Genomic DNA, 25,501 nt, shown 5'->3' on the forward strand with positions numbered 1-25,501 from the left:
AAAAATGTAATTGCAACAATACTTTAACATTGATCAGTAGTTTGACTCATTGGTTTGAGCAAAAAAATATTAAAAAAATAAAACAACCAGCTTCGACCAATCACGGCTTCTTTCACGAGCTGTGTGATGTCATCATTAAGGAGGTGCCAGAGGACCAGTTCCTGGAAACAAGGATATAACCAAACAATAGTTTTAATGACAGCTATTACCTACGTCTTGTAGACTTACCTGTGTTTTACACCAAGAGGACATTGCAGATTAATTGTTCTTTAGTCTGTCTTTCCCTGTGCTGCGTCATGGCCAAACACCACAAATGTTCACATGACACAAGAAGGTTAAAAAAAAAAGTGAGGCATCCCAGATGCTGTAGTCATCAACTATGATATACTAAATGAGATAAAAAGATCAATTATTGTATGTATTTCATCTTTATTTTGTGCCGATATTGTGCCGTGGCAACCTTATATAAATATAGGTAAAAAGGGCGTGTGACAAAAAGAACTAACTCTTCAAAGTTTACGAAACAACCGCAACGTTGAAAAAAAGAAATGGTGATATATATATAGCCTATATATATAATCAAGACACATGAAATGGACGTTTTTAGTTTCGCCTTTAAATTTTGAGGTTGCCCCACCAATCACATTTTTAAGTTGAAACAACTCATATAGGCTCATTAAAACTTTGACAGGTGTTTCCCTGATAAGACAAGAGTCACCAACTGAGCTCATAATGAGGGACTTGATACTGTAGGCGACACGCTGCAGGCCTGAACTGTAATCCCTGTAACCCAGGGCTCCGGGGGTCCTGGGTTTGGGTCTGTCTCCTGTAGTCACACGCTGCTGATGGTCTTATGGGTTAACAGATGTTTGCTTCATAGGTGTGACACCAGCAAACATCTGCGCGCGCACATATGAGGTAGTTTTGACAATCAGAGAGCGAGAGCGCGAGAGAGAGAGAGAGAGAGAGAGAAGCGCGAGAGAGAGTTGTAAGCAGCAACACATTGGTTAGACCTGGGAAGCAGGCGCACGGCACAGGGACCCGCCGGAAGAAGCAGCAGCTGCAGCTTTAGCGCGAGCTGGCCGCAGACCCGACCAAAAAAAAAAAAACACCGGCAGCACGAGCGACACCGAGGCGGCCAGCGGGGCGGCGAGGAGGAGGAGGAGGAGGAGGAGGAGGAGGCACCTGGCACCGCGACTCGTTCTCCTCCGTGGGCTCTCCCTCTCTCTCTCTTCACTCTCCTCACCCCTCGTTCTCGGACCGCCGCCGCTTCCTCGTTAAGATGGCTGACCCCAACAGTGACGGAGAGGTACCGGAGAGCGCGCGCGGCTTCGCCCGTCAGGGAGCCCTCCGCCAGAAGAACGTGCACGAGGTGAAGAACCACAAGTTTATCGCGCGCTTCTTCAAGCAGCCCACCTTCTGCAGCCACTGCACGGACTTCATCTGGTGAGTGAGACGGTGTGTGAGCGCGCGCGCGTCTGTGGTGTGTGTGTGTGTGCGTGTGTGTGAGAGAGGGAGGGAGGGGGGGGGGGGAAGGACACAGGTGAATCACTTGCTGCTGCGACTCTGATCGGCCTCCCTCCACACTGACACCGCAGTGTTTCATTCATTTGTCATTGTCATTAGAAACACAGCGGTGCGCCATCTCCCCCAGTCCTCCACAATGCGACAGAACCGCGGGCCTGTCGGGGGGTGGGGAGGGGGGGGTGGGGGGGGGATGCGTTGTCGGCAGCCGCAAAGCAGTCGCTGCTGCTCGGTGTTTACCGCATCGACCCCCCGACACCCGTCTCTGAAATTGGAGGTCTGGTGGAGGAATGCTGCCGGAGACACAGGGCCCCGCTGTTGTAGCTGCTGCAGCTGTGCATGTTGATCTGTGTGTCCATGTGTGATCTTGCGTGCTTCATTGTCAGTGGCGTCTCCTCTGAATTCCCCAAATTTCACATCCCTGTCTTCTGTCCGCAGGGGCTTTGGCAAGCAGGGATTCCAGTGCCAAGGTAAGAGCAGTGGCTCATTCACAAATCCCTCTGCTGCATATGGCTGTGGGTGTGTGGACGGATGTTCACTGTCTGAAGGAGTGTTGCTGTGTGTGTGTTTGTGTGTGTTTGTTGTCTTCGGGGGCCTCAGGTCTGCACGCTGTCAGAGTGACCCGCTGGCTCTTTCGTTGACGGCGCGTCGGTGTTGGCAGCCGGGTGTCAAACTCGAAGCAGGTGCTTGCCAACTGTGATAAATGAGAGAACACTCCGGAGAGGCTCCGGCAGAGGAGACGGTGTGAGATGTAAGAGTAGAAGTGCTGAAAGCTGAGATGACTGGTTTTGGTGGAAGAGGAGGGAGACGGACCAGGAAGTCACATTTCTCGAGCTGTCTCTCCCCGAACATCGAGCCTGAAGTCTGATTGGAGATCTAAGACGGTGTGTGTGTGTGTGTGTGTGTGTGTGTGTGTGTGTGTGTGTGTGTGTGTGTCTATGGGTAGGCGGCCAGTCGTGGGGGGTGTGTGTGTGTGTGTGGGGGGTGGGGGGGTGTCTAGACATGGACTCCTGCTCAAAATGGTTTTATCAACAGGCCCATGCAACAGCACAGTGTCACCCGTCAATCACATGCGTGCTACTTTTTAGCAGCAAATGTTGCTGCTGCTCTCCCGGTATCACTTCCTCTTCTGCGTCCATCCACACCCACCTGAACTCATCTGGCTCCGGTCATGTGACCAGCCATGTGATGCTCAGGAAGAAGACAAACAAAGTTTCCACATTAGTCTCTCACTTGAGACTTCACTGATTGGGAAGAGTTGTGCAAATGCGCGTTGCTTTAGAAGCTGAAGTCCCATCCTCTTGAGGCTGCCGGTTTGTCAACAGCTCTGGTGGTGATACAGGAAATGAGAAGATCACCACGTAATGTGTGTGTGTGTGTGTGTGTGTGTGTGTGTGTGTGTGTGTGTGCGCGCGCGCGCGCACAGCCTCCTGGACGACATTGAGCCAGTGTGTGGCGAGTTCCCCTGAGCTGATGCACACACAGTGTACAGCACAGACCAGTCTGAGCCCTGGACGTGTAGAGCTGCTGTCAGATCGGGTTTCGTGGTGATTTTCCACCAGTTAACTGAAAACGGATAACTCTCAAACATAGAAAGGCTCTTATGCAACAAACTGGACCGGGTTTGTTTGTGATGCGAGTCGGTGACTAAAGTTCACACTGAAGATATTAAAAGGAGTAAATCAATCAAAAAAATCAACAACAACAACTCCCCAGTGGGCATTGATTTGGAGGTCAAAGTGGCAGTTATCTGTTAATAATAAATCTGAGGGTACAAACTCATTTATTTTCTGCTGAGCTTTCACCTGAACTGGAGGCATAATTTAGTTAAATTGCTAAAAAAAAAAAAAAAAAAAAAATCATTAGAGCAGCAACAAGTTGTCAATTAGTTGATTAACAGAAAACAAATTATTTGGACTAATTGGAAGTGATTTTTTGAAGCAGATAACCAGCGCAAAACTGACGGCTCCAGTTTCTCAAATGTGAAAACATGCTGCTTTTCTTGGTTTTCTGTGATAACAATAAAATATTTTGGGGTTGGTATAAAAAAGCATTTGATCAAATCTGGGAAAATTCAATGGACAGATTTTGCTTTTGCTTTTTTTTTTTATTATGTTTTATACCCAAAATAACAACAACAATAACTGTGAGTTACAGCCCTGTGGGTTTGGTTGAATTAGCACAATGAATTGGGATTAATGATAATGATACATTTTTTAATATTCTAAATGACATGTAACCATTGCATTTAAAGTCTATCAAATTGTAGTTAGGGCTGTAATTTCACTGATACCTTTTGATCATTACGTCAACAAATGAACTGCACAGCTGTTAAAAAAACAGCAAAGAGCAACTTGTCAGTCATGTTAATTTATCTTTCCCCCCCCCTTTAATTTCTACATTTTAAGACGATAAGTAAATTGCATTATGTGATCAGATCGATGATTACATTAAAACTACAGTAGAAAAAGTAGTGGAAGTGGATCAAACAAAGCTTCACTGTTACAGTTCAAAGGAACTTTATTTCAAACATAAATTTGGTTGAAATATGAGTTATTGGAGAGAAAAAGGAAGAAGAGAACCGTTGCTGACAGCTCAAATATTTGTTTGTGGTGGTCAGTGTTCTCGTTAGAACTATATATAGGATTTATTTAAATTAAATTTGAATATGGGTCAGACCAATCCTCACCTCAAATACGCCAGCTGTTCATTTGGTCTGTTCAGCGCCACACAGTGACATTTATAAACAAACAAACATTTACCTGCAGTTCTCATAAAGTGTTGGTTTATTTATTAACAAGCCAAAAGACAACTGGATACAAACTGGATTGAATCATGTTGAAAGGTGAGTTTTAAGACATCAAGTGACAAATAACTTCAGGTGGAGGTTTATATTTTTTATGTCAAATTGAAAGACAAAAACAAACATCTAAAGGGCCACTGGAATTATCCAGAAAACAGGGCTTGCAATTATCTTTATTTATTGGAAATCAAACAGTACATTACATTTCACATTGTGCTGAGTTGACCTTTCACATACAAAAAAAAAAAAAAAAAATCAATCAGTCATGATTTGAAAAGTGATTAGTCAAGAAAATAAATCACAGAATGATTAACAATAAAAATGAATCATTAAGGGGACACAGTAGTGCAGTGGTTAGCACGGTCGCCTCACAGCAGAAAGGTCCCGTGTTCAAATCCGGGCCTGGGCCCTTTTGCGTGGAGCGTGCATGTTCTCCCCGTGCCCGCATGCCCCCCCCCCCCGGGTACCCCAGCCTCCCCCCACCATCCAAAAACATGCACCGACATTGGTGACTCTACAAATTCTCCTTAGGTGTGAATGGTCTTTGTTTCCATTTGGCCCTGTGATGGACTGGCGACCTGTCCAAGGTGGACCCTGCCTTCACCCTAAGTGAGCTGGGATAGGCCCCAGCCCCCCGTGACCCCGCCCAAGATAAAGCAGGTATAGATGATGGATGGATGGATGAATCATTAACTGCAACCCTACCTCACGTATAAGTATTGACATCTAACATTTAAATACTGTACAAACCTAATCTTTTAGGGATCCCACTGTTATGACGGTTAGAAAACTGGAAGAAAAACCTTTTTAAAGTTCTTTTTTATTTATTAGATTTTCTCTCCTTTGATTAAACTAAATGTGAGTCTGTGCAGAGACAAGTACAAAGGATGAAGATGTGGTGAAGATTTGTCTCCACTGGGGTCTGCATTTTGGGGACGTTTTGACGTTCCTGTTGTGAATTTCAGGTTTTGGTGAATTGCATGTCATAAGGTGCTAAAACTGTGGAAACTTTGGTTGGAAAGTCTTTTGTATGTGTTGTTCCACATCCGATGAGTGTAGTTAAGACCTGTTTAATAGTGATAAACAGTCATTTAAATCCTATAGATACAATGGTTATATGATGTACAGATGTTTTTTAACCTGGTTTTTACTCCGATGTCTTTTGTCCTCCAGAGTCCTTTTACTTTAGGTGTAGATTGAGTGGACTTTCTCTTTCTTTTATCTAAACTAACATGAGAGAAAAGAAGGAGATTCCTAAACAAGAAATGGTGAAGACTGTGAAAGGTGATGCTTAAGGAGCCGTAGAAGAAGAAGAAGCAGGGTGCAGATGCAGTTCAGTGTGAATGGGAGTTGCACAAGCACACACACACACACACACACACACACACACACACACACACACACACACACACACACACACACACACACACACACACACACACACACACACACACACACACACACACACACATCATCAAAAATGTCCACTTGGTTCAGAGGAATGTCAGAGATGTGGTGTAGACCTGTCCTGACGTGCAGGGCCGAGTGTGCGCTTGTGCAAAGAGGCCTTTTTGGATTGTGTGTGTGACAAAGATGTCTTGTATGCATTGTGGGCGTGTTTGGATACTTGTTCATCAGATATTCAAAGATTTCTTTGCTTTTTCTTTGCTTTTTTTCTTGCCTTTAGCTTCTTTTTTTTTTTCTTTTTTTTTATCGTTTTATTGATGTTTGTTGGAGGGTGTCTGCGCACCTGTGTGTGCTGACAGCAAAAAGAGGAAGTTACTCTCTTGTCATTTCCTGCTGGCAAGGCACCCAAATGAGTGATCTGAGTTTGGACTGAGTGTTTAAAGGTCAATTTCCTTTTAGTTTTCAGACCAGACGACTCGAGGGAAAGATTCATCCATGACTAAAAGTACGGCCTCCTGGTTGTTTGCCTCCATCAACCAGTCATTTTGCAGTATACCTTTTCCATATCTTTTTTTCCCCTATTAGTGTGAAATTATGTCATAATTAGCATATACATTCTGGAGTTACAGCCACAAACGTGTTTTTGGATGACCCAGTGACCTTTGACCTTTGACCGTCAAACAGACTCAGCAATTAACTGATTAGATTTTGACCTTTGACCGTCAAAATCTAATCAGTTAATTGCTGAGTCTGTTTGAACATTTGTGCCAAATTTATAGACATTTTCTCAAGGCATTCCTGAGATATTGTGTACCCATGGATGGGAACAGACAGACAAACGGACGCACTGACAGACAGACAAAAAAAACCAATGCCTCTGTTACCAGCACAGAGGTACGAAAACCACACTAACACATTAGACAAATTTGAAATGCAGCAAAGCGGTTATAAAAGGATCATCTTAAGTATTTAATAGAACCTGAAGATATTTAGATTCGTTTGGAAACAAGCTCTGGTCGTGGTTGGTATGATCACGTCTTTATAAAGGCCCTTTTCACAGCACACATTGTCATAGTAGGAGAAGCACAGGTGGTGCTGTACGATGTCTCCGTTCTGTTCAAGAATTCTGGTGACTGACACTGGGCCAGCATATATAAAACTGTACCAGGACCTTGAAATAGACGCAGCTAAATGGAATTCAGCCATTACTAATTCCATTATTTACATATTTTGCTTATCCTAGTGTGACATGTCAAAATGTCTCCAGTGTAAAAGGCTTGTTGATTCGCAGTGTCGTCTTTGCACCAGGGCTGAAATCGTTTACGTCGTCCAATACTTTTGAAAGACAGCAGCTCAGAACATAAAAGAACTCGGGCCACTGCACATTTTTTCAGACACTGGGAACAAGACTTGGGCAGATTGGATTGCCATCTGAGCATTAATCTGTAGAGGGACAGCGAGAGTTCGAGGCTGCGAGAACAAAAAAAAAAAAAAAACGTCCAAATGTTGTTCATGAATACCATTCATTCATGTGTTTGTTTGTGCACAGGACGCTAGATAAACTGTTATTGGTGTAACTCGTACATTTAAACACGCCTCATCGGCCGCTGCTGTTCAGCGCAGTGATGCATTAGTGTGGGCGCCGTTTGGCTTTTGGAAAGTCGCGTCTCCTACTGATGTACTGTATGTCTATCAGGACAGGAGGTCTGTCCCCCATTAAAACAATCACAACTCGCTCAACTTTCAATAAATGTTCAAGTTGTTTGTTCAACAACAGATTTGTATCAGTTATACGGTATGAATAAAAATGTCAAATGACTGTTTTCTGATGACTAACGTTACTATTTGTATCATACTTAAGATTTTCATTCGTTTTTTTTTTTTACTGCATTATTAAAAAGCTCCTATTTTATAATAATTTTCAAAGTAAATTTCTCTGCTCCGCTCCAATGACAGCTTCAGCTAGAGGCGTGATGTTTTCAGGTCTGCTCGTCCAATGCGAGCGAGTGCGTTATTTCAGGAATGCTTTGAGGGAATTTGGTACAAACATCCCTTTGACTCCAGGATGAACAGTTTAGATTATGATTTTCAAAGGTCAAGGTTACTTTGTCCTGAAAAAACATGTTTGTAGCCATAACACCAGAATTCATTCGCTTGTTGTGAATTTTTTTTTTTTTTACACAAATCAGGATTTTTCCTACAATTAAATCACTTAGGTGCAACACCCAAATTATTTCTTTTCTACAGCGCCTGAGTCGAATGAACCCAAAAAACTATTTCAGTGCAGAGCTTTGTAAATTTAGCAGTGCTGTGTGTGTGCCGTTTAAAGTATTTGTCAGTGAATAAATGCTAAAAATCCTCAAGACGCCATTTAAAGTAAAGGGGCTTACCTGTCCAGGCTCACTTAAGGTGGACCGACCATTAACGTGGACCATCTAGTCTCATTTTAATGACCCTCTTGGCCGCTTTCAGACAGAGAGCAGAGACCTGTGTGACCTGAGTTCAGCTTGGTTTGCAACATTTATTAGAGCTCGTCAAACTCTTGTAAAGTTAGCTGATGGCTGAGACGGCACCTTCCTCCCACACCAGCCTCACCCCGTCGACCTGCAGCAGAGGGGGGAGGACAGAGGACGGCAGGAAGAATAATGTCTGCGTTCTTTTTTTTCTAAACCTCACTCAGTGTTTTGATGTCAGGTATATTATTTATTTTATTGACATTTTTAGATTTCTTGCAGGAAGATATTTTGAGTTTAACTATGCTGTTGAAAACTTTCCTGTTGCTGTTATTTCACACGTGGTCAGATCCTGAATTGGTGACGCTAATCTTGAAACTGCTGATTGTACAGATCTTCTGGATTGAACGAGTGTGTGAAGCGTCTACACGGCGCTTTTTTTGCCACAACATCCACATTTGAAGCGTCGTCTGCTGTCGATCAGCTTTATTGGTCAAACATTTGTACTCACAAGAAATGTCACTCATTGAATTCCCATACTAATGCAGTAAAAAAAAAATACAGCAGAAGCTTGACAAAGTTAAGTCAAATCAATTTAATATTTATATCACGAATCAAAAATTTGCCTCAAGGGGCTTCACAATCTATACAGTAAAGAACGTCCTCTATCATACAAACCTCGACTCGGATGAAGAAAAACTCCCATTTATGGGCAAAAGAAACCTGGTGAATATTTAATTGATCTTTTTTATTGCGTTTAACAGCTTTAATTCTCAATATTATTATTAATATATGGACAGGCATAGATGTAAAGTGCAACTTTTTTTACACATCACTTACAAGAACTGCACATACGGTCTATCAGCAGAGTTTTGCACAGCGGCAGAGGAACACAACAATCTTACGGTTTTGTACAACTACAAATAAAAACATTGTGAAAATGAAATGTCAATGAAAGGTAAAGAAAAACATTAGCTTTACTTAATGTAGCATCAACAGACACTTTCATAACAAAAGCATTACTTGTTTCTTTTAGCAAATTCTGCACGTTCAGAACAATCAAATATTGTACGTGTTCCCTTTTACTAGGTTTTGGGATTTCTTTTATTACAACATCCAAAAGCAGAAACAATACTCAGACATTTTCCGTTATTTCAACTGAACACAAACCTGCTGCAGTATAATGGTAGCAAAAAGACATCTGACAAGCCGGATGAGGTTTCTGTGTGCGTGTACACACTAGCAATGGTTGTAGCTAAACTGCTTAAGTGCATAAGTTGTTCTTCTGGCAAACAGCTTCAGCTGCATTGCCTCCTCCTTCGAGACTGCAGGACGGCCTGGTTTGCTTGTAGCTCAGGAAACAAATCTGCATCGCAGTCAGATTTGTGATCTGGCTGACAGATGCATGTATGAAAGTAAAACTCTAAAATGTAATCTAAATCGCATATGACTATGATGCAATTGAAATGACAATTCTAATACGCTGATGGTTATCAGGTAAGATGTTTATCGTGTTTGTTTTTCTGGTATTAAGTCATAAACCAAACGAGAGGAGATCACCAAAGTCAGTCATACTGTCGCCTGTAATCCTTCCAGTAGGTCAGATATTCCCGTGTGAACCAAAGGATCTGATCCATGCGTTGTTTTTCTGACCGGTCATACGGGGACATACCAAAACAGATGGACCGCACAGTTGAAATTGAACATGTTGCAACTTAAACTGCATTGAAAGCAATCAGTATTTCATTATTCAGTATGTTCTTATCGTGTGTTTTCAGGTCTATTGTTACTGACTCATATTTGTTCTCGTAATTCAACCAAAAAGTGAAACATCGTCTGTGCCTTTCCCGAGGGAGCCTATGATTTTCCACCGATCCGGCCACCTCACGCCCCACCGGCCTCTACATTTTGGCAGCCGATACGATCTGCTCCTCGGTCTGCTTATCAGAGTTGAACTGCCGGGGCCTTGTTTTGTGCTGCTGTGTGTTGGGGCAGCAGCATCGCTGCCAATGACAAGAACAGTCCTTTCTGTTTAAGTTCATTCAGAAGGCTGGTTCTATTCATTGTGCTGACTCCTCATTCATTAGACTGTTTTAGAGCTCAGAAGGAGAGTCCAAACAATAGTTGAGTTTAAAGGTAATTTACCTGTTTGTTGGTTGGTGCGAGTGACCAGTTCATTAAGATGCTTCACAGAATGATTAAAGGGTCTTTAGTGCTTACTGCTGGGAAACTCTGAATGATGAGTGATATTTTCACAAGCGTTCTTTAATAAAAAAAAATTAATTTATAGGTTTTATCTCAAGCCGTATTGACTGCATTGCTGGTTTCGGTATATTCATCTTACTTATTAATGTCACTGATTGTTTGAAGTTGTGTTATGTTTTTCATAGTTGGAGGTCAGGTGGACCCCTGAACTGCTCTAACATGAACTATGAATGTGAGCTAGTTTGTGTTATCTGCCGTGAGCTGCCTGACTTGTGTATCCACTGTTATTTTGTTATGGTGACCAAATAAAGTTGTCCATCAGTCAAGAGACATAAGGAAGATGAAATGTGAAAATCTTGAGGATAATTTGCCTCTATTGGTTTAAATTGCATCAAGGCTGTGGTTGATTTTTTTTAATCCTGATCACTTACCAACAAGCGGTTGAAATAGTGTCTTTGTTATTGATTGGATGACATGCTAGCCACTCTAAGATATTGATTGTGCGATACGCTGGTGGTGCCGTGGCTGCGGCTGTGAAAACAAACAGTTACTTTGTCCAGTGCAGATCCCAGGGGGACATGATTATAGCTTTGGTCCTCTTGCTGTCATTGCCCTGTTTTCAGTCAAAAGCTCCAAAGACCCACTGTTGAACACTTACAGACTTACGACAGGCTTAATCAGAGAGTAGCTAGTGAACATAATTGACCATTTAGCCTTATATTTGCCTCAGGAGTTGGTGGAGACTAAAAACAGAGCTTAAACTGAAAGTTGTACTTACATTCTCCAAGTGGACAGAAACACAATGATAACGTTGAGCTGCTTATCCCAAGTGGCCAAAACCCTACAAACAAACAAAACCTGGATATTATGTTATATTTGAATAACCAGACATTGTCTTCTCTTTTAGGGCTGCTTGCGTGTAGTTTGTTTAAACTTAGAAGCAAATACAAAAAACAATGGGTATAACTCCTCTTTAATTCAGCTGAGTAAATTGTTCAGTGACATTATTGGCTTTTAGTTTGGTGTAACTGCAGGAGGTTTAGCAGCCATATTGTCTAATATTGGGAGAGATCGTTACTTAGATTCCTGATATTTCCAACTCTTAATTACAGGTGAAGTTGACGTGAACCTTTTTTCTGACCCGCCTGCTCTTAATTTCGGTCTGACATGAATGCGGCATTAGCCAGAATCTTAAGACAGCCATTCGGTAGCATAGTTTTATCTCTTTGCTTTAGTTTATTCAGGCATGTTGAGGCCTGCATGATGATTATGAAGTGTCCCTGTCTGGTTTGTGAACTGCTAACCATTCAACATGGAGGAATTGCCCAGCGCTCCTCCTGTTGAAAGTGTCGGCCCGCTGTCAGCCTGGCAGTCCATCGCAGGAATCTTTTTGGGATCGTCTCTGATTGGCTGGTGAAGCCGTCAGTCAGATGAAATGGGGCGGTGTGTGAAGACCCGACTATAAGGCCCATCTTGGTTGCTAAGTAACAGAGCAAAGACCTCCTCACCAGGTCACTAGGCCTGTCTTTCAGTCGTGTGTCCATGTGCGTGTCCATGCGCAGATGCGCAGGGTGACAGAGCAGATTTATGAACAAAAAGCTTTAAAGCGCGACCACAGTCTTCAGTGTTTGCTGCTGCTCCACTTCTCTGTTTCTGTCGTTCTGACAAGCTGCAAACACACAAATGAATCTCCACCCCCTCACGTTGTTTCAAACCCAGCTGTGCCCCCATCCCTTCCTGCCACACACACACATTTCTACTTCTGTCTTTGTGAGGACCCTCATTGGCATAATCCCAAATCCCTTAGCCTTAACCTCAACCTTCACAGAACGCCAACTCGTGTCCCAACCCAGACTTAAACCTGGTCCTAACCTGAACCCTCAAACCGCCCTCCGAAGCTCTTTCTGATCAGAATAGTCTCTTTCAAGATGGCGCCGCGCTAGCGGCAGCCTGTTGCAGCAGCTCCCCTCCCCTTGTTATTAGTATTATTAGTATTTTTTAAGCCTTTCTCCTCTCTTTGGAGTTGTTGTTTTTTTCTTTCTCTCGTGTGTTAAGTTAACGGTCCGTAATGGACCGTAATTTTTCCACGTTTCTGGCTGGGGGCTCTGTTATTGTTTACTCGCGTGATCAGCTGATCGCGCTGAGTAGCCCTCTACTGCTGCTGCCCGGAGCGAGGCCTGAGATCCCCGTTGAACTTCGGAGAAGACGACGGGGTTGCAGAGCTGGAGCCAAGCTGAAGGCGGAAAGGAGGAAATATAAACCAGCGGTACCGGAGATCTTAATGGGGAACGTGAGGGCGTTGGCCAACAAGACGGACGAGCTCGGCGCGCTGGTAAAGACCCAGAGAGAGTACCGGGAGTGTAGCATCATGTGTTTCACCGAGACATGGCTGCACTCACATCTCCCGGACCACAGCGCGGCCGTACCCGGCTTCAGGACTGTTCGGGCGGACAGAGACGTTGTTCGGAGCGGTAAGAAGAAAGGTGGAGGGATTGCAGTCTATGTGAACGAGAGGTGGTGTAATCCCGACCACGTGTGTGTGAAGGAACGTTTTTGTAGCCCGGACATTGAACTGCTAGCCGTGGGGATGCGCCCATATTATTTACCGAGGGAGTTCACGTCCGCCATTGTTATCGCTGTGTACGTTCCTCCATCAGCTGACGTAGAGGCAGCAGTGGACACCATCCACTCCACTGTGTCTAAACTGCAGACTAAGCATCCCGGTGCATTTTTGGCAGTTACTGGAGACTTTAACCAGTCTGGATAAAGTTCTGCCAACTTTGCACCAGTATGTGAACTGCCCCACACAGAACAATAAAACCCTGGACTTACTGTATGCTAATGCCATGGATGCATACAGTCCTACTGCCCTTCCCCCCCTTGGTAGATCAGACCACAACCTGGTCCTGCTGACTCCCAGGTATGTCCCCCTGGTGCAGAGGCAGCCTGTGACCACCAGGACTGTGAGGAGGTGGACACAGGAGGCTAAAGATGCCCTGCAGGACTGCTTTGAGTCCACGGACTGGAATGTGCTGTTTGGACCACATGGGGAGGACATCAACAGCGTGACGGACTGTATCACGGAATACATTAAATTCTGTGAACACTCCACCGTACCATCCCGGACTGTAAAATGCTTCCCCAACAATAAGCCGTGGATCACCAGTGACCTGAAAGTTCTTCTTAATAAGAAGAAAGCAGCCTTCAGGTCTGGGGACAGGGAGGAGCTCAGGAGAGTGCAGCGCCACCTGAAGGAGAAGCTCAAGGAGTGCAAGGACTCCTACAGGAGGAAGCTGGAGGCCAAACTCCAGCAGAACAACGCGAGGGAGGTGTGGACCGGTATGAAGGAGATTACTGGGTTCAAAGGGAGAGAGAGACAACTAGGGGGCTCCATGGAGAGGTCAAATGAACTAAACTTTCTTCAACAGGTTTAGTTCACCACCCTCATCTGTCTCCTCCACACCTCACACCTCCAAAACACCTCTGCTGCCTCCCCCCCTCCTCCCTCTGCGCCCCCTGGTGAACTGCATAGAGCCCTCAATCTCAAAGGGCTCTTCCTCCATCGACACCTCGACCCCCCCCCCCACACACACACACACACACACCCCTCACCCCCCTCTCTGTGACGACTGGCCAGGTTAGGAGACAGCTGGAGAGAATCCACCAGCGCAAGGCTGCAGGACCTGACGGCATCAGCCCCATGGTCCTGAAGACCTGCGCCGTCCAGCTGGCTGAGGTCCTACAACACCTCTTCAACCTGAGCCTGAAGCAGGAGGAGGTCCCGGTGCTGTGGAAGACGTCCTGTCTGGTTCCTGTCCCCAAGAAGACGACTCCATCTGGCCTCAACGACTACCGACCGGTTGCCCTCACATCTCATGTGATGAAGGTGCTGGAGAGGCTGGTCTTCGCCCCCCTCAGGCCGCTGGTGAAATCTTCTCTGGACCCTCTACAATTTGTGTACCAGCCTCGTGTGGGAGTGGACGACGCCATCATCTACCTGCTGCAACGAGCTCAGTCTCACCTGGATGGAACCGGTGAATCTGTGAGAATCACTTTCTTTGATTTCTCCAGTGCATTCAACACCATCCAACCACTGCTACTGAGTGAGAGGCTGCGGGTGGTGGGGGTGGACGCGCCCACCGTCTCCTGGATCAATGACTACCTGACAGGCAGACCACAGTTTGTCCGTCTGGGCAGTGTGCTGTCTGATACGGTGGTCAGTGGTATTGGAGCTCCACAGGGAACTGTTCTGTCTCCCTTCCTGTTCACCTTATACACAACTGACTTCCAGTACAACTCAGAGTCCTGCCATCTGCAGAAGTTCTCTGATGACTCTGCAGTGGTAGGATGTATAAGGGATGGACGGGAGGATGAGTACAGGGCAGTAGTGGAGGACTTTGTGGAGTGGGCGGGAAGAAATCACCTGCTCCTGAACGTGGCCAAGACCAGAGAGATGGTGGTCGACTTCGGGAGGAAGACGACGGCTCCACAACCGCTGAGAGTTCTGGGAGAGGAGGTGGACATGGTTGAGGAGTACAAGTACCTGGTGTCTCCATGACAACAGACTGAACTGGAAGACCAACATCAATGCTGTCTACAAGAAGGTGATGAGTCGACTCTTTTTCTTGAGGAAACTTTGATCCTTCAATGTGTGCAGCGAGATGTTGGAGATGTTCTACCAGTCTGTTGTGGCCAGTGCTTTGTACTTCGCTGGGGTCTGCTGGGGGAGCAGCATTGGAGCCGGAGACACCAACAGACTTAACAAACTGGTTAAGAAGGTATATATATATGTGTTGACTGTGTTTCTTGGTTTGTTGTAATGTACTGTATATACTGTGCATTTTATATTTTTTTACTGCTATTTTATTGCTTTTCTATTATTATATTATTCTACTCTATTCTATTATTTTATTCTATTTTTTCTATTATTGTCTTATTGCTTCTGTATGTATGCTGCTGTAGCGAAAAAATTTCCCCTCGGGGATTAATAAAGTAAATACCTACCTACCTAGTCTCGCTTTCCAAAAAATGTCCCCACTCCCGGGGCCTAAAACTCAAATTGGTCCTCACAAATGGTATCTGTTTGAGTTGAAATCAGACTGATGTGACTCGGCCTCACTTCTGCACAAATGAACACGCACTCTCACACATGCACACAAATATGAGCACTCTGTTGCTTAACTGCTGGAGACCTGTGGAAAGTGCCTCCGTTGCCACGGTGCCTCATGAAAATGTAATGAGAAGGTGAATAATTAAGATTAAAGCAGAGCGTAATGTCACAGCGTGCGTGCGTGCATGCGTGTGTGTGTGTGTGTGTGTATTTTTATTAGGGACTGACTACTGTTGCAGCATATTAATATTGTTTTGATCATGTTTGTCAGTTTGGTAGAAGTATATTAATGTCTCAATTGCATTTTTAGGAAACACTGCAAGTCACTGTAAAGTGGAAGTGGTTTAAATCAGCACTACACAAGATTGTCTGTAAAACTACAGCAGTGATATGAGGTTAAACCACAAAGTCAAGCTTCTGTAGAGAAGATTGTCCCACACTGATCTGCCCTATTTATCCAAATGGAGTTCTAGTGTCGGTCCTGTTCACGTCTTTGTCTGTAGGAGGTGATTGATTAAAATTTAAGAGGATGGATTGTCCTTTATTTATATCTAGTCTTGGCTCGATGGCAACCTACTGTAAACCTCATATAAAGAATCGGGGTGTTATTTTTGAGTCCTCTTTCAACTTAGATCTCCGAATTATATCTGTTGTTGAAGCCAGTTTCTTTCAACTAAGAGCTTTAAGGTCAAACCCTTTCTCTCCTTAAAAAAAAACATGAAAAGGTCGTTCATGAGTTTCACTTAAAGGTTGAACTATTGTAATTCTTTGTATGTTGGAATAGGCCAGACTCTAATATCCCGGCTTCAGTTGTGCAGATTGTTGCAGCGAGGTTTATGACTTATGACAGATTTCACCGATCTTGGAATCACTACATTGGCTACCTGCTCAATATAGGATTCAGTTTAAACTTTTACTGTTCGTATCTAAGTGTCTAAATGCAGCAGCCCCTGCCTATCTCTCTGACCTGTTGCAGCCCGATACCTCATGTTGCTCACTCAGCTCCTTGACTAGCAGCTATTAGCTGTTCCTCGATCCAAACTGACTCCATGCGCCCACCGAGCCTCCTCTGTTGCAGCCCTGGAACAACCTTCCCCTGCACAGCAGGTCTTCTACCTCCATACCAGCGTTCAAACGCTGTTTAAAGAACTATTTATTTTCACTGGCTTCTCCACATTAAGCAGTATTTACATTTTTATTTACTGCTCCTACATGATTGTGTACTTTGTGTTGGTTTGATCTGGCTTTTGATTTGAATTGTTTTTATTGAATCAATTGGACTGTTTAATTCACTGTGCTTTGGTCAAAGTTTGTTGTGTTTTTAAATGTGCTATATAAATACATTTTTACATCTGACCCAGAGTGAGACAAGCTCATGGATGTGTTTCTTATGTGCAGTGGATGGGCATTTCAAGCAAAACTACTGTTAGATTTTTGCTGGGAACTATTTGACTATTATTCAAAGATCCTTTGAGATGGGGGGGCTGTTGTCTGCTCTGCTCGTCGAACCTCAAACTGACTTCATCTGGTGGACAAAGCTAGTCATTGATTATTGAGCTGTGTATGGCCCGTCTGCTCAGTGCTTTCCGCTCAACTGACTTTGCATAGATGTGGTAAATTCATGATATAATAGCTTTACCTGGCAGGGTTTTTACTGCACCTTATTTTTATTTATTTTTTCAAAGTAGTTCCACAGAACATTTTGACGGCTGTAGAAGTCATTGCATATTTCTTCTGTTTGTACCGTAGCATCTAATCTCCCAGTGCTGCTTACGTTTTAGCTGATAAAACTCTGAAGCCTGGTAGTAACGTTCTCCACCTTTTGTTGCACAATAGCAATTGACAAACAGCTTGTAGGTACATCACCGCCACCTTCTGGCAGTAGTAATGCTTTGCGACCAGGCGCTGGTAAAACAAGGGAAATAGGACAAGACAATAGTCGCATAAACTCTTAGATTCTTTACCTTTTTAAATAGTTATTCAACAATTTTTTTTAAATTAAGATCCATCCCTAATTGAATCAGGAGGATCTCTGGTCAAAGATGGAGATAATCACAAATTAATCTAATTAGGGCTCGAACACCGATGGTGCGAAAGCCCTATTGTTATCCAAGGAATTGTAATTCTTTTCATTCCTTATTTTTCTCCTCAAAGAACAACAATTTTGAAGGTTTTATCATATTCAAAAACTCATGAAAGTTGGTACACGCGTGTCTCCTGGCGAAATGTTTTTTATTTTAGTAGAGTCGCGAGTGGGCGTGGCCAAATGGCTCGCTAGCGCCCCCTACACAGATGCCCCGGTGGCTCCATTTACGTACATGCACGAAATTCGGTGGACACGTGTATCACACCGAGATGTACAAAAAAGTTGCATTGCACCATTACGTCAACGCAACAGGAAGTCCGCCATTTTTAATTTAGTCGCCATTTTTGGCGATTCACACTTGTACTTTGTCGAACTCCTCCTAGAGATTTTGTCGGACCGACTTGAAATTAAGTCAGTTCACATGTTTGGGATGAAAAGTTATCAAAAGAATTTGTTTTCGTTGATGGGTGTGCCCGTGGCGTGGTGGCCATTTTGAGCGTCTTGCCATGAAAGTACAACTTTCTTTAAATCTTATGTACGTGGACCGACCTTCTCCAAACATTACATCTTTGATAACAGCCCTGCCCTGAAGACACCTGCATGGTAATATTCGCTCATAGTCATAGCGCCCCCTGGTGGCAACTGGAAATGACACTTTTCATACTGGCCCCGACCCACTGGCTGCCCAACGTGCACCGTGCGAGGGCCTGCATATCACTGCTTGCAGTTTTAATTAGCAATTACTTTTACTTTATTTTCTTCATGTATTTGGTCTATAAATTGTCAGAAATAAAGAAAAATCTCCTAAAATTTCTCAGACCTTCATGTGATATTGAAATCTCTTGTTCTGTTTAAGCAGCTCTAAAACGTCAAAATATTCAATTTACAATAATATAAAACGATAAACAACTGAGAAGCTGTGACCAGAGAGTGTTCTGCATTTTTACTTGAAAATGACTTAAACCAGAGTATTTATTGATCACGTGAGGGCTGCTGATTGATTTTCTGTTGACTGACTAAGTGGCTCACTCACTCTTAAGAGCATACGAGGTCCTAACATTGTGGGGTGAACAACTAGCAGTATCATTTATTGATTTTTAGTCAAAAGGTCAGAAATACAACTACAGTCATTCTTTCTTGTCATTGTGTCTTTTTTGTGCCTATTAATGTATTTTAATGTATAAATTGTGCCTGTAATCATGAGATTGCTTTTATTCCTTTTACACTACAGAGAAGTATAGATCTGAGACGATTTGTATATTAATCAGTTAACTGACAGAAAATTAATTGACATCAGTTTTTTAATGATCAAGTAATCTAAAAATATTAAAACTGTCCTGGTCTGCAGCTTCTGAAATGTGAATATTTTCTGGTATTATTATTTTTTTCTCTGGTTGGACAGAACAAGAGACTCGACTGTTAGCTTGAAAAGCTGTGATAAACGTTTACTACTATTTTGACATTTTATCAGATGTTTAATTGAATTTGTCACACGAATAAATCAAATTATTTTTTTTTTGTTTAACCATCAAGTGAGCGTCTACAGAGCTCAAGAATTACTACTGTCTTCCATTTCCTTATGAAATGATTCGTTATCTTACAAAAAGGGGCTCTGTAACCATGTGCTGTTTCAGGCTGAGAGTATGAACTCGTTTCCCTGAATGATTTCAGGCAGCGAGCAGGAACTTGCAGTCAAATCACCAGGTTTGGAGCCTGCTGCCATTTGAAGCTGCTAACGTGGGAAGTTTCCTGTCGCAGCTTTAATGTTATGGGGTGTGATTGTGAGACGTCCCACCATGCTACGATGCAACTGAAAACCATCTAAAATGAAGCAACAACACTAAATATAGACGTCCACAGCAAGATGAACAAAATGCTGAAATATGAAGAGCCTATTGTGCAATGACTAATTCCAAATAATTGATGTATTGATTCATCTCCGTGTTGCTATTGTTTTGCTTCATTTGGCACCGACAAGAAGCTGGAGTTGATATTTTCATTTTTTCTCTCCTCCTTTGGCAGTGTGCTGTTTTGTGGTCCATAAACGCTGTCATGAATTCGTCACCTTTTCCTGTCCGGGGGCCGACAAGGGACCTGCCTCCGATGTAAGTAAAGAAAATGTACAACCAGACACACACACACACACACACACATGCTTACTCACATTTAGAAAAGATCTACACAGATCGCTTCATTTAATCCTTCGGAAAAAGGAGTCTTTTATGGGGGGATGTGTGTGTGTGTGTGTGTGTGTGTGTGTGTGTGTGTGTGTGTGTGTGTGTGTGTGTGTGTGTGTGTGTGTGTGTGTGTGTGTGTGTTGGGGATGGGGGTGGGGGGCGGGGTTGGTGTTCAATGAAGCGACTCGCTCCACTTGTTTCCAAGTTAAATATTTGGTTATGCATGTGGTTGTTCTGCTGTTGAATGATGGTTATTGAGAAAATGAGCGAGGTCAGCAATTGACACACACACACACACACACACACACACACACACACACACACACACACACACACACACACACACACACACACACACACACACACACACTTCCCCAACCTCTTGCCCTTTCTCCTGCTGACTTCAGCCCCCCGAATACCATTAAGACGTGTCCGTAAAGGGAAAATATTCTCCCTGGCTGCCTCAGGTTAATGAGCCAATATGTCTCATTCACTTGCACACCGTTTATGAGTCAGCATGGATTTTGTAGTCATGTGACTGATGTGTGTTAATCTCTAACTCCTCGGCCTTCTGTTGTTTTTAATATATCACCAAAGCTGTTTTGTTATTTCCTATTTTTGTGCATCGTCCAAAATCAGTCAATTCTCCATTTGCTTTCTCTCTCAATAGTGTTATTGTTGCTCTCTGTTATAAAGGAGGCAATAATTAAAAGATCGGTTAATGCAAATAGGAGAAAATCGTGAATTCCTTTTACCTTTGTTGTGCTGGGGAGGCATCACAAGTCTCAGACAGAAGCACTGAAAAGGGAAAAGTGGAGTGATGATTTCATTCTGAACAAAGCCACGTCCATATGGAAAGAAATGATTTCCTCGGTTTTAAAGAATTTAGCTGACCCTCAGGGAGCACTGACATCAACCTCATCTGTGGTATGACCACAGCCCTCATCACCCAACATCAGTGGCTGACCTCACCAATACACTTCTACCTGGGATGGGAGCCAATCGCTGCTGCCAGTTTCTCAGTGATATGAAAAGCAGCCCCAGAGAAATGAATGTTACAAGGTTTTGGCATCATAATAATTGAGGTGGTTTTGAAATAAGATGTTGAGCGATCAAAGATGGCTGAAATGATCTGCTGTCTGTATACTCTGCATGGTTTAACACCCCTAGAGGTACGTGAGAACATGTTTTATTGTAATTTGGGAGAGTCATGATTTTAAAAATCACCTAAAATGACAACTGAGAGTATCTGAAGCTGCCGTTTTACATCTTTTGCAGACTCCATGCAGATGCATGGAGACGCCTGGAACCACCAGGATTACTCTAATTAATAGTCTCCTCTCTCTCCTCTCTTTTTCTGCAGGATCCTCGTAGTAAACACAAGTTTAAGGTGCACACTTACTCCAGCCCCACCTTCTGTGACCACTGTGGCTCTCTCCTCTACGGGCTGTTACACCAGGGCATGAAATGCGACCGTACGTACACAAATGTGTGTGTGTGTGTGTGTGTGTGTGTGTGTGTGTGTGTGTGTGTGTGTGTGTGTGTGTGTGTGTGTGTGTGTGTGTGTGTGTGTGTGTGTGTGTGTGTGTGTGTGTGTGTGTGTGTGTGTGTGTGTGTTTAAGCCTGTTACACAAATAGTGGAAGGTTTGTACCATGAGACGTGTTGAGTGAGACCTGTCTCAGTGGTTATATAGACCGCCGGCTATTGTTTAACTACCGTATTTTTCGGACTATAAGGTGCACTTAAAATCCTTAAATTTTCTCAAAAATTGACAGTGCGCCTTATAATCCAGCGCGCCTTATGTATGGTTACTTGTTGTGCTTATTGATCGATTTTATGTGGTACAATGCGCTCAAAAATCTGTCGAAATGTGTAAGTACGACTTTGGTAAGCAACGAAGCCGCTCCGCTCAGTGGATATTCGGAGCATTACGGTACGCTGTGTCACTACCTGATCGGCCCGTAACAGGAATGTAATGTCTAAACTAAAAGTGCATTCATGTAAGGCAGCCCACGCCCTGAGTTTGATTTACCGGACTGTGTTGTTTTGCTTAATGCGCCTTATAATCCGGTGCGCCTTATAGTCCGAAAAATACGGTACATACTTGACAAAATGTGAATTTGTCCTTTAGGAACTTTTATTTTATATTTCTTCTATAAATTGTCCCCTAAAACAATTTAAGCTGTGCTACTTGTTCTTTCTGTTCCATCTCTCCTCAGAGTGTATAAAGTTTTAATGGTTAGCGGAGCTGAGAGCAACCAGATGAAGTTACATAAATGAAAGGCGTGTTCAGCCTGCTGGAGGATGTGAAGTCAAATTCACCAGAAGAAATTATCAAATGAAAAGATTTATTCTCATTGAACGGAAAACATACAAAAACATACAGAAGCAATGGAGCAACTTCTCACTCTCCACCTCTTCAGAACTACAACACCCCCTGATCTGAGAGTGGAGCTTTGTACAGCAGGGCGGTCTGCCATCTAGTGGACAGACTTGGCAACAGCATACGATCTTTTATTGCTCCTTATCATTAGAAAATACACCTTTCGCTGTGTTTGTTTGTGTAGCTGTATTTTTATTTTCACTTCATCTTTAAGTGTACCTTTTTAAAAAAAAGACTAGTTATTAAGTGCTCTCTGAACAAATACACAATACACTAACTGTGTGCCAGTTAGAGCCGGTGCAGACCAGGCATGGAAAGGGAAGTGTATTTATTTGGCACCTTTTGAGACAAAAGGAAATTCAAAATGCTTTACAGTAGGGTATATAAACATTAAAATAAGATGAAATTAAAATTGTATTTGAAAGATAATAAAAAACAAGGCAGGTCAAAGTGTTGCATCATTGGAAGAGAGGAGAAAACAAAATGAACATCATGGCTACAAAGAGGGACAAAATATATACTAGTGTTCAGTGGATTGTGGGGACACAAGAGGCACTGGAGATGGAGGCTCATTAAACTCTTACCGAGTGTCATGACAAGCTGGTAAACAACCGAGGTGTCATTTCCAGCACGCTTTACATATTTTTCATTGATTGTCACATTTGCTCCCACTGCAGACTTTTCCATCTTGAGTAATCTTGCAACAAATACTGCCTGAAGAGTCAGGGATGGAAAATATCAGTTCTACCAGTTAGACATATACAAGTTGTTTAGCAGTCAGAGGAAGTACAGCGTATTTTGTAATGGCTTCTGTATCTCTGGAGGGACTTCTTAAAAATCTGACGAGATAACCCAGTGATACCATCAGGGAGTGACTGTGATGCCAAGCTCAGGCTGTAAGACTTCAAAAATACTAAAATCACTGCTCTCACTACACAACCGTCTCTACTTTATCTTCTGTCTTGTTGGCATTTTGATGCGCACACTGCAAAACTGAGTTCAGACTAGATGCACTTATCACAGGAGTGACTTTTTTCTTTTGGTCTCAGATTTCTGAAATCTGTACTCGTGTAACTCGCATAAGAAGTGTAAAGTCACTTCAAATTGAAGCTGTGATGTTCATGGTCAGGTATTCGGTTCTAATTAGAAGAGCAACTGTATACAAGAGCATCTTATAATATCAGAGCCTCCATGACGGCTCTCGGAGCAGGTGAGGATGCGTCTCTGGTTGCTCTGATTGAACGAGCGACAGTGAGATGTGGCCACGAGCTGGAGTTTTTGTCTCATTTCGCAAAGGTTGGTGTTGGACAAGAACATCGCAGCTAACATCTTGTAATCTGAGCGCGACTTTAAGGAAAGCCTGTGTTAAAACTGTTGTTATGGAGTTCAAAATAACGTTTTTTTTGTATCAGATGGGAGGACCTAACAAAAAGATGCTACTTAACTGCATCGTGGGGAGTATAAGAGCCTGTATTTCTTTTACTTGATGTTTGAATATCGCCTCCTTTAATGATTTGTTTTTTGACCCTTCTTTTTCAATGCTCTCTTATTAGCCCCCCTCATGTTTAAGTGCAACCCTAAAACACTAAATACCTTTAATATGGCAATAATGTGAAGCCTACTAATAATTAATTGTGGCTTTAAGCATACAGGGTTTTAGATTGTGAGGCTTTGAGGCGGATTTGTGATTTGAAAGACAAATTAACTTGTGCTTTTTTTTTTTGTCTTTCGGTGTTCAGACTGTATGATGAACATCCACAAGCGATGTGTGGCCAACGTCCCGAGCCTGTGCGGGACAGATCACACAGAAAGGAGAGGACGCATCCAGATCACCGCCCAGATTACAGTGGACTCTCTCACCGTCACCAGTGAGGGCTCGCTGTCTGTTACCTCTCTTCTCTGACAGACAGGCACACACACACGCACGCACACACACACACACACACACACACACACACACACACACACACACACACACACACACACACACACACACACACACACACACACACACACTAAGCACCTCTCAAAGCTCTCTATCAGTCCAAGACTAAAACTGGAAAGTCCATTAGTCAATCAATGATCCAACGATTGACCCACATTGCCACTGGGACATGCATCCATGTGCCAGCTCTCTCTCTGTCAGACAGCTGTGGATTGATTATGGAACAGAAACTAAACTGTTGTTAAGTGTTGTCAAATGTAGCCAGAGTTATTTAGGGCACATCGGAACGGGACTCAAAGCGTTAGATGTGGATGTGGTGTGGTAACACTCGCAGGTTCACCTCCCGCTGTCCTCTGGAAAGGACAGTGCCCAAACTAAACAGTCTAAAAGTGTGTTATATCTTGGGATGTTTTCTCCCACTGGCGCATATGTTTAATCCAAGTCCTCCACCCCTCACAGTCAAAGAGGCTAGGAACCTGGTGCCCATGGACCCCAACGGCCTCTCAGACCCCTACGTCAAACTCAAGCTGATCCCAGACCCCAAGAGTGAGAGCAAGCAGAAGACGAAGACCATCAAATGTTGCCTCAACCCCACCTGGAACGAGACCTTCACTTTGTGAGACATCTTTCTTTCTGTGCCATGAGTTTTAGATGAACAAACTCATTTCCAGGCATTGTTGAATGTAACTGGCTCAGTTTTACTCTTTGGCCCCATTTTCGGTCACATAAGCACAAAGCTAACTGGAGCTCATGCAAGTGACCCTGTCCTCATTCTTTTTCCTGTTTGTTATTCAAGCTATTCTGGGTTACTGCGAGTGCTTGGAAAAGGCACAGGCATGAAAAAGTGTCATTTGCTTCGATGTTTACAAGTTTAAATAGCGAGAGAGGAGAGGACTGTGATCTCGGTTTTCACTTTTACCTATTTTAAGAACATCCTTTGTTATATCTTTCATGTGACCGCCCTCCACTTTGTTCTCATTTCTCAGCAACCTCAAAGAAAGTGACAAGGACCGCCGTCTGTCGGTGGAAATCTGGGACTGGGATTTGACCAGCAGGAACGACTTCATGGGATCGCTGTCCTTTGGGATCTCAGAGCTACAGAAACAAGGGATAGATGGATGGTGAGATGTCAAGATGAAGGAGAATTAGGGAAATCACAGAGGTGTTGGCAGAAATAACAAAGGAAGAAGGTACAGGGAGGGGCATGAATATTTAACGGCTTTGTTGTCATAGTCTGGTGATAATCCTGGATATTGACATATCTGACATTGTTATGTTTTCATTCATGGTTTAGGTTTAAGCTGCTGTCTCAGGAGGAAGGAGAATACTTTAATGTTCCCGTGCAGCCAGAAGGAGAGGATGGTAATGAGGAGCTACGACAAAAGTTTGAGGTGAAATGAACAGAAA

The 25,501-nt window shown here is 43.4% G+C and overlaps 1 protein-coding gene across 2 annotated transcripts in view; it reads left to right on the top strand.

Annotated features, from left to right (window-relative positions):
* Positions 1–996: 996 nt before the first annotated feature.
* The window catches only part of LOC138615867 (protein kinase C beta type), a 35,802-nt gene continuing 11,297 nt past the window's right edge, over positions 997–25,501 (top strand). Inside the window, exons 1-8 of one of the 2 annotated variants that reach the window (XM_069689741.1) lie at positions 997–1,446; positions 1,963–1,994; positions 19,611–19,693; positions 21,129–21,240; positions 23,889–24,017; positions 24,554–24,710; positions 25,081–25,215; positions 25,389–25,485. In XM_069689741.1, coding sequence (XP_069545842.1) covers positions 1,283–1,446; positions 1,963–1,994; positions 19,611–19,693; positions 21,129–21,240; positions 23,889–24,017; positions 24,554–24,710; positions 25,081–25,215; positions 25,389–25,485 — 909 coding nt within the window. In that variant the 5' untranslated portion in view covers positions 997–1,282. The remainder of the gene's footprint in view (positions 1,447–1,962; positions 1,995–19,610; positions 19,694–21,128; positions 21,241–23,888; positions 24,018–24,553; positions 24,711–25,080; positions 25,216–25,388; positions 25,486–25,501) is intronic. The other variant, XM_069689740.1, reaches the window with a different exon arrangement.

This window comes from Brachyistius frenatus, unplaced genomic scaffold, assembly GCF_029030835.1.
Source record: "Brachyistius frenatus isolate BFR_SWC_R1_liver_20210118 unplaced genomic scaffold, ASM2903083v1 Contig_7, whole genome shotgun sequence".
Taxonomy (NCBI): Eukaryota; Metazoa; Chordata; class Actinopteri; family Embiotocidae; genus Brachyistius; species Brachyistius frenatus.